The 12,816-nt window shown below is 42.7% G+C and overlaps 1 protein-coding gene across 2 annotated transcripts in view; it reads right to left on the bottom strand.

Moving 5' to 3' along the window:
• Positions 1 to 7,471, bottom strand: part of LOC124411734 (IQ motif and SEC7 domain-containing protein 1) — a 40,534-nt gene extending 33,063 nt beyond the window's left edge. For both annotated transcript variants that reach the window (XM_046891074.1, XM_046891078.1), the window contains exon 1: positions 6,937 to 7,471. In XM_046891074.1, the coding sequence (XP_046747030.1) occupies positions 6,937 to 7,163 (227 nt within the window). In that variant the 5' untranslated portion in view covers positions 7,164 to 7,471. The remainder of the gene's footprint in view (positions 1 to 6,936) is intronic.
• Between the last annotated feature and the right edge of the window lie 5,345 nt (positions 7,472 to 12,816).

The raw sequence follows: 12,816 nt of genomic DNA, 5'->3' as shown, positions 1-12,816 counted from the left end.
AATAAAATAACAAACCAAAAATCAATCGGTATAATATGGATTATAAGCAGACTTGAAACACATGACGTGACTGCACTTATACATGGCTGCGTAAGACCCGCGTGTCGTCAACACTACAAGGGCACTGATTTGTTTTTTTAGCCGGTTGTTTTTATCCTTCCTTCCTTTTTGTTTCAATGCGCAGTCAATGAAAGACCCGACGACGAATCGTTATACGGAACTACTGCTGGGGCTTTGGCGGGGACGAGACGGCGGCGTCCCGACCCTCGGCGTCATCGCTGCCTATAACCAACCCTCGGCGTCTGCGCTCTTTGAATCCCTGCGTTTCCCTATTGTATTCCGTAAACCAACCCTTATCGTATGTCTGACGCCCGAAAAAGGAAACACCGTCACTTCGGGGCCTAAGCAAACTACGAGGAATTATTCGTCTCTCGCTCTTGTTTCGTTATTTATTTTCCTTTCCAGATTTATTATATTACATCTACTCCATGATTGTAGAACGGATAGTACGAAACAACTAGCGGAGCTCGTGTGTCTGTAATATACTAGGAATGTGACCACTTCTCTCGATCAAAACCTAATCCTGAAAATGAAAATTTACTTCGTTATTATTTTTAACTTGTCATATATGTGCGTATGTGCAAAGGAACATAAAAATTCCAACAAAATTCATTTCCTGGTGTGCTTGAGTTGTGCTAATCATTTGTAATATTGTTCATCTATTGTGTAGGTACACACCTAACGCACTGTGGTATATCAACTCGTCAACATCGAGAATTTATAATTAACAATTATCCGCTAGGCGGTTAGAAAATCGCATGAGCAAAACATGGGAGTTAGTATTTTACACCGGCCGTTGAATTCTCACGGACCTGAAAGTATAGTAATTCCATGTATCCTCTACCCATGTGAACTTAATTGTATACGTCAGGCCTGTAATGAAAGCTTAAGTAACAGGAGCATAAAAGAACTCGTAATAAAAAAGGTCTTCAAGATATACACGATTCTTCTTATTTCTCAAATTAGTATTAAAAAAAAACTATACTCATTTACATGCCCTGGGTCATACACGATTATAAACATGTGTTATCAAAGGATTCAGCATTTCATTTTTTCGTTCTGCCTTGATTCAATTCCGTATTATTATTTTTTTACGAGTTTTGTTGCTCGGTTAATACCCCCTCGCTGAGATGCAATTATTTCGCGACTAGTTGTAAGACTTCACGGTCACTGAAAATAATTATATATCCTGCGCTCAGATTTGCAGTTCAAACACAGCCTGAGAAACATGAATAGCACCGTTAAGGAGAATATTTTAATCTATTATGATATAAATTCAGGCAGTTTACTTGCAGTGGCTCGTTCTGACTGTCGACACTTTTATTCCTTCAAGTGGAATCTTCAGTAGTCAGTAGTCTCGCCACATTATAGTCACTGTCGTGCCTGATTACGCATCTTGATGAACATTGTTCATCACACACAAGTTGGTATTCAACAAGATGTCACGATTTCTCAGATTACTAATACGTAATAATCAGTTCTGCACAGTATACACAATGTATCTGCATGCGAGCTTGTCGTATTCATGAGTCTGCCAATTAGTAAATGCACGTAACGTTAACTATATAAGTTATTATCACCCAGAACATCACATGAGTGTATGTTATTCAAGAATAAAAGAACTTCAACATTCTAGACGAATCCAACGTTCTTGGACAAAATGAACGAAAAGTGATGTACGCAATTTCGTCTGAAAATAGCAGACTGAAAACAAGCCAAGCAGGGGGTTTAGAATCAGAATCCTTATAATCCGTCAAAAATAGTCGTTGGCGAGCACTTGTCACAAGTTGACAAGTCGGTATCCAACTTGGCGCGTAGAAAAATCAATCTTTCCATACATACATACATCGATATCCTGCATGAGCCGTATCTTTGTGCAAAGACCTGAGCTGGGGTTGCAAGTTTACGTATGAATGGTGGCGGATCACACGAGGAGAAAGGTGCACACACCCACTATAGCAAAACATATCGGGTGTCGAAAATCGAAACCTTTCACGGCCCGCCGCTGATCGACAGGATAAAATCGGTCTAACAAGATAAGGGTACCAGTTATTGACACCCTTAGACCCAACTGTTGACCCTTTTATTTTCCTAAATTACACATTGACGGTACAAATTGTGAATTCCTCAACGACTAAAACCAATTGCTAGAGGGTTAGACACGACAAATTAAATTTTTTTCGTAATTTTAGAACTAAGGATCAAACTGATACAACCAAAAAAGATCCATAATTGGAACAGGGTCAATAACTGGTACACTTACCTCACGTTTTCCTGCGTCGAATGACGCGCTGGTTGTATCGCCATTTGGCTCCAACCACGATTGCCCCTCGCTTGTAAACTGTGGACGATAGATGGTCATCGGGATGTTGTGATACTTGACGGTGCCTTTGACGATTTACGAGACCCGTGCGTGGGCAGACCCATACAGCTATTTTGCTCAGCGGAATGACGCCCCGTCGTCATAAATTCGCCTGGTCTACGCGCAGTGTCGTATCATAAAAATTTCACCACAAGCAATGGTTAGGCATGAATTTTGTCCAATTTGAGTGGATTTTTCTTTGTCCTAGCAGCAGGTGAGGTGAGTATTATTGAATATGTGGAGAGAAATTTTATCGGACCATTGTAGCGATTTTTTTCATGACACACTTTCATTTTCCGAATGCTGACAAACGTTGTAACGTCATTGGTTAATTTCACCGAACTAGTCAATATGGTGAAACGTTGTTTGCAAACGAAAGTGGCCCTCGTGTGCTGATATTAATTTCGTTTTATCGGCAGCTGGCTCCGAGCCGTGAAATATTTGGGATACATCCAATGGCGGATGGGTACTACATAAAACGCACCCAACGAGGTAGGCATAGCGACTACGTAGATCGTGATACTAGATTTCTTTGGAATCACAAACACAGCGGTGCTGCTATACTCACAGCTATTTCAACAAAAGAAAATAACTCCGAGGAAACGTACGCATCCGCGGCGAAAGAAGATGACGGGGAAGAAATGGAGGAAGAGATGAGAGAGGAGAGGAAGGCGCTCTCTCCATAGCTCTGCAATGGTCCAGCGGAGAGTCGATATTTTTAGAATCATGTTCAACTATGCGAGCACATTACGATCCCGGCACTCTCTTGCATGCCTGCAAGTTTAAAAGGAATGAACAAACATTGAAACTGGCAACCGTTTACAGGTTCGGTATTTTTTTTCTAAATCAATACCGATGGGAAAAGCTATAGCTGCGTGGATTATTGTACATACATCGCTGACTGGGTCCGGTGACACGGATCTTTTTGGTTCTGAAATTGCGGAGCGACATGACGGAATCATACGTGGCTGGTTGGCAAAGGCCCCGACATCCGCCGAACTCGTGGATCAATTTTTGTCATTTGACTCAGGGGTCAAATTCAAGGACGGTCACGGAGGAAGGCAACGATCTTTTGTGCCTCAAAACAAGTAGGCTTAAGGTTATTTAGGTGTGTGTGTGTGTGTGTGTGTGTGTGTGTGTGTGGTGCGCTTCGGGGAGGTCAGCCACCAGAACCAAACCAAAGAATCGGTTGATTCCGAGAAATTCTACCGCCTCGAGGCAAACGAATATCGCACTAAGATTCCGGGAAAAATATAACTTCGAAATTGCTCCGATCGGTTTTCAAACCTCACCTACATCGTAAAATCGCGACGAAGTCTAAGTGTGTGCGAATACTGCACTCTCAAGAGAAGACTCTAAACCTCAATATCTTCACAAATTGTTTCACAAATTTCACGGTGTTGCCTGGGACGCAGGACAGGCCGACCCTTTTTTTCTGCGCGACCGCCGTCACAGCTGTATAAATAATGAAATTATATTCTAATATCTGTCTCATACGACGCACGAGAAGAGAGGACTGACCTAAAGTCCGTTTTCAATGTCAACAGCTTATCGAATTGTTTTCAGTGTACGCCCGCTCTGTGCGATAGTTCCATCTTTGTTTTGTGACAGAAAAAATTCCTATTCATTTCTCTTGGCATTAAAGCGATAACCGAGAATGGAAAAATTAGCCATCCTTCCGAGCTACGCGAGAGTTGTAGAGCAATTCGTATACCGACTGCATCGTAAGCGATAGGTAACCAAACGTGGTTAATAGCAGATAGAAATGCAGCCTTTCAGACCATAAACGGTAGTAAGCTAGAAGACCCAACCGAAGTCGAGATATTCGAGTTAGCGTTTGGGTGAAGCAGAACGGCGATTCCTCATAGTCATGACACACATACAGATGTGATGAGCTCTACACTTTCATACGATTGAGTATAAAAATCATGGCGTTAATGACTCGCGGAGTAATCCGATAGAATGAAAGTGTTTAAACGGTCCTAATTTAGTTAGAGATTAATTGCCCTCAACAGACGAGGATAATCCACATATTTAAAGTCCAGTATAGGACGCGTGCCAGACGTGATAAGATAGTCGCGCCACACTGTCGTGTCTCCATGCCCTCTGGTTTTACGAGAGAGATTTTAATTGGATTAAAGCGAGAACCCAGGCATCTCTGTGTGGTTTCGGAATAATGGCCGAGAGGAAAGCGTTTGTACTTACCTACCATGTGTACGTACGTTAGGAAGCGGTGAGTATCAGGTCGACTTTTGTGCGGAGAGGAGGGTCACACTTCGAGGAACTTATTTTAAACGCTTTGTCGTCCATACGGTCTACAGCTGCATGTGTATAACGTACAGTCAACAATGACAGTTGAGAATATACGCATGCGCAAAAGTCTTCAGTCGTAAGTCTTCTTCGGTAAAGTGTGTAACTGCAGTTTTCACGGAACACGTTTCTCCTTTTGCACCGCTCAGGGTACGCTACAAATCATTCTGCATATTTTTTCTCCGGGGCGGTTACCAGTCTAGGGACCCAACGATGGTCACCGAAGGTACCTGACCGCCGTAAGGTTCTCCGAATTCGGTTTTTCTTTTTTCTCCTTAATTTATGATCCTAATATCACAGCCCTGCACGGTAGCGTCGTATGACTGTGTACTCTGGTCGACCTAATCTCTGAAGCGAAAATTTAGCTAATTAAATTTTGCCGCTTATTAAGGATTATTTGGACAGCCTCTGTGGTCACGCGTTCGCGACGGCAAACTAACGTGGTAACACACGCAAAAATTTCCATTACGTCCTCGACGCATGAAATGGCGTTTTTCAGGGCCACGACCCAGAACTATCTAATTTATACAATTTCACAATTAGATATATCCCAGCTGTTCAAGTTTGATAAGTTCGGTTTCAAGTGCAAGAAAATTACATCAACAAAGAACGAATTTTTGTCGGTTCTTGTCGAGGGAGTTTCCGGTAATGTCCATCAGGGTTTCGATCGGGATCCCAGTTAAAGCATCATTACTTTCCATGACTGTACCGGTTAAACCCATTCAGCGCACTAGATGTGTATGTGTACACATGATGACGCTCAATATATATATAGGTATATACAGGATATATATCCTGTAGTCGGTAGTACTAGCGCGGGAATATTCCTCGCTGAAAGTGAGTTCAAATTGAGCGTCATTTCGAATGACGAAATTTGCGGTTATTTGCAATTGTGCAGTTGATGAACTGGCCCAGAATTTATTTCCCGGATGATTCGGAGGATAATTTTATTCAAACACCACGTTGGTTTCGGCATAATGCAGGAATTAGTTCGAAGATAATCTTCTGGTCCTCAAGTGCCACAATTCGAATACTTTCAGCACCAGCAGATTTTCTCGATCGCTATGTAAATGTATCCCTGTTCTTATAATCAGACTTGGCAAATAACAAGTGAACACGATCAGAACTTGAACTAACCGAACAGCGATCGAAAACCATATAGCGATGCATGACTCGTTAACAGCAAATTAGTAAATCTAGATAAAGAATTGATTTGATAAGAATCTGGGATCACACTTGGCGACTAAATTGCAGTGGCAAAAAAGAAACATATTGAAAAATGAGTAATGACGACATGACGCAGCTGAACGTTCGGATTAGATAATGAAAAACCGCATGATATAACAACAACGATAGTAATTCTACACGAACATCTGTGCGAGAAGTTTATCCGCAAACCGCAGACCAGATATGGTACGATAGAAAACTCGATTGTGGTCATAGATAAACAGCGACGGGTGTCGTCTGCGGAAGACGCGAGATGGCTCGTCTTTAAAAGTGAAAATTAAACGTCGAAATCTGTTGAACCGTGTTAGCGTTAACCGCACACCTCCATCCAACTTCACCAGAAATTCCTCGGGCGTATTTCCCTACGACTTTTTACTGGGCGATGCGCTCGGAATACGTACTCAGGCTACTCAATATGCCACGCGTCTTCCTCGTTATTAGATTGTTTATTCTCCAGCGTAACAATCAATGTTACCCAATTATCATTGACACCGATGTGTTTAATATGGTGACTGAAGTACTGCCTCGGTGCTAATCGTACCGAAGGGAACCTCCGAGGAAGGCGTAAGCGTCGTAAACATTCCTTCCGACGTGAGATCACAACCGTTGAAACGTGTGCACAAGTATTTTGTAGTAGCGTTTGAACGGAACGCGCGGCAGTCAGTTATAACGATATCGATAATGTAAATAACAAATCGTGAGATAACAACGTTCTAGAGATCAGGCGAGCTGTGGAACCGAATGAAAGAAAATGGATTGACGTTATTCAGCACCCTAGGGCTGTGGCAGTTTTTCGTTAGGTAGAAAAAATGTTCCGACATTAGCGGTGAAGGTACCGATGCGTAGGCAGCGTAACGCGGAATAAGATGTGAAATATGAAGGTTCCGCGAGAGCGATGATGCGCCGTCGATCTTGTGTGTAAACTGTAAAGTATGATGTACGATGGTGCGGTTGAATGGGAAGTAGGAACCACTCACCTGTCATCCTGTAGGCGTTTCAAATCAGCCATCTCCAGTTCAAACTTGAGTTTTGACACTTCGCACAACAACGCGTCGCGTTCACCGATGATGTCCGTAAGCTCGTGCTGAATCCTTTCTATTTCTGCATATTGTCTCGCGATTAGCTGGTTCTTTTCCTCGAGCATCGCCTCGAGGTCGGTATCCGGAAACCCTCCCGGGTCGCCGATGCTCGTCACGTCGCTCATTGTTTGTTTGTTTTCACACACCGCGGGGGTACGTTGCTTACTATACACTCTGTATTTCTGACTTTGAACAAGCGTTTATCGGCCCGTTCTCACTTCACCCAATTCCAGCCACGAGCGTGCGATTATTGCCATAACATGTCTTACATCACCCGCAGGTAGCAATCAACTCGACGCTGTTTTTTCTTCGCTGATAGCGATCCACGCCGTCGCAGATAAACTCACGACGCGGACGAGTCTCGACACACGCTCGCCATCTTGTAATCCGGTACCCGCTGGCTGCTGCTTGTTAGTGCTTACCTCTAAAACCAGTCTCGGACTTTCCACGGCGAACCGGAACCCTACCAGACCCGGTGGACGACTAGCTGCTGCAGCGCGCTTGCGCGCTCAGCCAGAGTTCATCCAACGAACTCGGGTTTGCTGCTTTCATCTTACTGGTAAGGTGGGACCGTTCGATGTTTCATTCCAAATGCGAAGTTCATTATTCAAGTCGTCGTAAACTTACTGTGGTTTTTTCAAAATTTTATACTCTGCAAGGGACGTGTTCGATGTCGTTGGTGAACAATCTTAGAACTTGGAATTATTTCAAATTTACGAATCGCGGGATTTCACTGGAGCGCTGAGTCGATAAAACAGTACTTATTGGTACCGCATGACAGGTTACCATGTGAGAGTACCAGCAGCAGCTCGTTACTGAGTGTCGGCCGGAAACCATCTATCGATGTTCGTACCAGATACCGGAAAAGATGCGATTGCATCTGTCCACTTCAGTTAAAGTCACCACCGACAGAGTATTCACTGAAGTGTTCTCCAGCGGAGTGTTTCTCAACGAGTGAAACAATGACACAAGTATTTTTTCTCAATTAAGGACCAGTAATTGATCCAATTATGCACACATCGCGAAGACGGATAATTACGCGTAGTTCTGGTATTGTTTCAGGTTCGTTTTTTTGGAAGGTTCTTGCTCTCTTCAGTTGATGCTACGCATGTTGAGAATTGTACCTTTTCAATGATCAGTCCTGATATCGTCGAAGTACGACGCGTGCTCGGATAATCCCTAATAAAACATAGATATCTGCAGGTATTGTGGTCAAGAAGATGAAAAGTGGAAAAATTTAGAGTAACGTTACTTCAAATTTCGTTTCATTGTAAAAATTTCATTGCTGCACCGCCGTTTTATGTCACCGTATCAACTTATCAGCGGCAGAGTTCCAGTAATTGTCTGCACGTGGGCATCAGTCCCATGCAGACGGAACACTGTTCATTATGACTAACACGGATATTTTTTTTTCAGGAATGCAACAGCTGACCTCTTATCTCGGTCTTATCAAGCCACTTATGTTCTTACATCCACAAACTACATACACGCACCCTCTTAACAGATAATTATGCCATTCACAGGTAGCCTTCGTGATATTCACGTGGTCGCGAATTAACGGGAATAAATTGTCGTATGTTGTAGGGCTGTACAGAGGTGCGAGACATTCTGACTGAAACAATTTGATAAAACATCCAGTCAAATTTCGGCTATTCTTCTTCTCCGATTGTTATTGATTATTTCCTTTCATTCAATTCTGATTGCTCGTCGTAACCACATCCAGGTTTTTCTTTGCTACTCTATGAACTCTTAAACCAAAGATCCTGACCAGGTTGCTAAAGTGATGTGCCACCGTAAGAGCAGATTTCTACTATAGCAAGACGACGATGTTGCTAATGAATCAAAATAAGTATATGTATATTCGATTGCACCCGGTATCCGAGGAAGGAGTACGGATGTATAGATCTTCTGCTCCATATACCACACGAACCTATGACCTGTGGATGCATCGAAGCGCTGCTCGGTTAATAAACCGAACCTAGCCCAAACTAGCGTCGGCTTCAACAGGCGCGCCATACATCTTTGCATGCTTTCACGGATCAACAGGTACCTACATTTCCTATGTAGCATAGATCGTCCATGCCAGATACATAGATGTACTAAACCGGCGTGAGGATCAGTCTCCGTTCCGGTGTGAGTTTTTGACGAAAAGAAATTATCTCCACCGTTTGCTTACGAGCCGAAAACGAAAACGGTCGTATCGTGATATGCTTCGAGAATTGTCTGTTTGAATTGATACAGCCACGGTGTCCGAGAAGCTTTTAGGATGAACAAACGGCAGATGGGCGAAACTGACAGATGGACATTGAAACGGATATCGTGGACTGTCCATCGATGGAACTCGGTGTTCAACATCACCGGTACGACTGTATATTACCGCACATAGGTGGAAATTTCCAAAACGATAGAAATTCCGTTCTCTTTGTTTCTCGCCATCGCTTTCGGTTCAAAAGCTACGATATTCGATACCCAACCTAATACCTAATACCTACCGCAAGGGTCAAGCAGATGCGACCGGCAAAACTCGACCCTACAGCCGAAAGTAAAAACTGGTAGCGGCATTTTCCGATTTTTTTTTTTAATTTTTTCATCCCGCTCCCGCGTATGAAATACGGAGCTGCAAACAAGCAGTGAGGTACGCAAACGCCAAAGCCAAATCTCACGATCAATGCGATATTGTTACGACCTTCACTGCGGCCTATACGGGGTCTACGCGAGGGTCTACAGGGACCACGGACTCGCAGAGCGGTCAGTCGGATACGGAAGGACAGCTGGACAATGCCTCCCTTTCTCCCACCTCTCGCGCCCCTTTGTCAGCTTTTTCTGTACAATTTTTTTTCTCTCTTTCCTTCGTTTTCTTTTTCTCTTCAGTATCTTTTTTCAATCTTTTTCTCTCTCTCCCGACTCCCCGAAAAACGAAATGCTAAAATTAGGTGAACAGGGGGGGGGGGGGAAGAGAGCTTTTACGGAAAAAACGAAAACCGAATATGGCATTCTTATGTGTACAATTATACGTATCGTCGGGATGTACTCACCGATACATGTTCAATTTATCATTAATCAGCTGTAAGGCTGTTCTGGCACATCTCTAAAGGGAAAATAATTCAGTGAATATAAATTACTTGAACCCATCATATCATCCGAATCTCATTGACCGAAAAGACTTCCTTACTATTTTGGGTGCAGCCAATTCGAAGAGAGTTTCTTGCCCTTTGCTGAATAGTGAAGAATGATTTCGAATTTCGAAATCCAGGTGGGGGCCATGTAGGTACCTGGAGGAGGAGAGCGATACTTCTCTTGCTCTTCTGCAGTGCGCGCCATTGACTGCAGGCACGTGTCACTCGTAACTCGATATTCTATGGGCTTTTACGCCTAATACATACACTGTACATGTGTATACCGTGGCTTACGTTATATTGGTATATCTATACAATTTCTATGAAGTAGGTGGATTTTCTTGAACCGTTGCTGAAGATCTTCCAGACTTGAAAGTTAATTTTTTTAATCACGTAAGGATCTTTTACCGCGTCTTTTATTGGGGGAGGATAGGCAAAAATTGCGTCTCAGACTTTGTAGCTATACACATTAGACTGATACTGGATATTTATTCTAAATTAAAAGATTATGCGACGTGCCTTAAGCTGCAGTATAGCCGTAGTAAAGTGATTGAAATCAGAGATAAGATGTCGAGTTGTCTTCTTTACTCCTAATTCAGTTACACTACTGTAAACAAAGTTGATTACTCTACTGAGTCCGTCGAGTGGAGAATAAATTTTCATCATATAAACGATGCCCGTCAGTCTACGAAGAATTTTGATATCGTATATGGTTTTATTATCATGACTGTTTTCATCGCTATAAAAATACAGCAGCGATTAACATGCGTTTCGTGATTTTTATGAATGAATACGTCGTGCTGTTGATTACAGAAATCATCTTATCAACAGCGACGGTGCTTCGCTTGAAAATTCGTACGGACTTGCATGTGATAATATTATTTATGAAACCTGCACGCTTCAAGCCAATTACTGCAGCCAGCGCTCTACGGCTAATCGCGTGCTCAGTGGCGTCATTTCACTGTTATTTGTATAGACGGTGAATCGACAGACGAAAAATTTACCATTCTCATTTGGTTGCTGCTGAAATAATTGAATGGTGTGTAGGAAAACACACTGTTTATTTATTGGAAGGAATTTATGGGAGTTGAAATTGGATGAATTGGACTCTCATTAATATTCACTTATTATCACGAAACCTTTCAGAATGCAATCTCGGTCATTTTTATGGAACGCGATTCGTTACTCATCGAAGCCTGGCGACTTACCTAACTGCGATTCATTCGCGAAAAAATTTTCATACTCAGGTTTGGCGAAACGTATTTTTCTGCTCGCCGTGACGAAATGTGACGTTGTGATTCCGTATGTGGTCAAGTCGAGTGACGTTGCTGCTGTCGAATGTTCTTTTAACATCCCACGTAGGTGTCTATTGTTATCTTCAAGCTGTGCCCAGCATCCTAAGGGTCGTAGAAATATCAGCAATAAATGAAAAAAAATGCTGCTCTACGACTGAAACTGGAATGAAAAAGTCAATTCACTTATGTAAGAAATGTCTTCTTACGTTATGAAAGAAAACTAGTGTTGCGTAATGATCACTGATTGTGAGTGATGAACGGCGTCGCCTTTATCACTTCCGAGTACTACCAGCTAAAGGATCTATGAGAGTAGAGGTGACACAAGCTGCTGCGCTCGCTATAGCGGTCTACTCGTTAAGAGGACCTTCGCGATTCAACCTAGAGTTCAGAATTTCGTGTGGAAATTGTAAAACCGGTGTTTCACCAAAATGTAAGATTCGTTTTGCATTCAGAACTTACTTTTGTACTTTTTTCTCTTTTCTCGCTGCGTTTTCTTCCTCTCTTCGGGCGTTATCGACGGAAACGAGTACTGCTACCGGTTGAATGGTGATCCCCACGTCGGCGTAACGCATACCTGCATGCAGTCTGTCACGAATGAAAATATATAAGTACACCTTTTTCATACCGATCAAAATTATTACCTTAAACCCACCTTCTTCAGGTTAATACCATTAATACTGGCAGACCGTCTGCCTCATTATTGTGGTTAATATTTCAGACTGCGTTGCGTGCGGGCCTCCGGGTTATTGCCAACAGTCCAGGCTGGTCATAGCTCACAGGCCGGCTCCCTGTACGTTCTCTAAATCACCTAATTTCATATTCAATCATATAAATCATGCAATCGGCTATGGCGTTATACGACGATTTTTGATCCGGACCTTGCAATCGAGTATTAGTCACCCACCCCACGCTCTACCTGGAGACTGGGGGATTCATACGTGCCTAGGTTCTCGAGTTTGCAGGAACACAAGTGTGTTCGAGCAGGTTACCTCTAACAATTAATATTTCACCATCCACCACGTGCCTGTCACTAACCTGTTACGGACTTGCATACATGCCTAATACAATTTGTACGAGCGTGGATTGTAAACTCGCGACGCAATTCAATTGCTCATTTTTTTTCTTCCGCGGGGTAGATTTTCAATTGTCGTACCGTATGGAAATAAGATTCCCGCGGAAAATGAGAATAAATCTATCAAAGAAATAAACGTGACATTATAACGTCGAATACGACGTATAGAAATGATGTTTACTACCCAGCTCGAATCTATACTTTGGTAAATAGTTTATGTATAAGAAATTTCATACTTATAGAGATAGGTATAGATTCCTTTTTTTTCGTCGAACCACATAGCCGGCGAAGGAAG

This window comes from Diprion similis, chromosome 10 (assembly GCF_021155765.1).
Source record: "Diprion similis isolate iyDipSimi1 chromosome 10, iyDipSimi1.1, whole genome shotgun sequence".
In the NCBI taxonomy this organism is placed as follows: Eukaryota; Metazoa; Arthropoda; class Insecta; order Hymenoptera; family Diprionidae; genus Diprion; species Diprion similis.
Note: the sequence above shows the minus strand (reverse complement) of the source record. Positions and strands in the feature narration are given on the sequence as shown.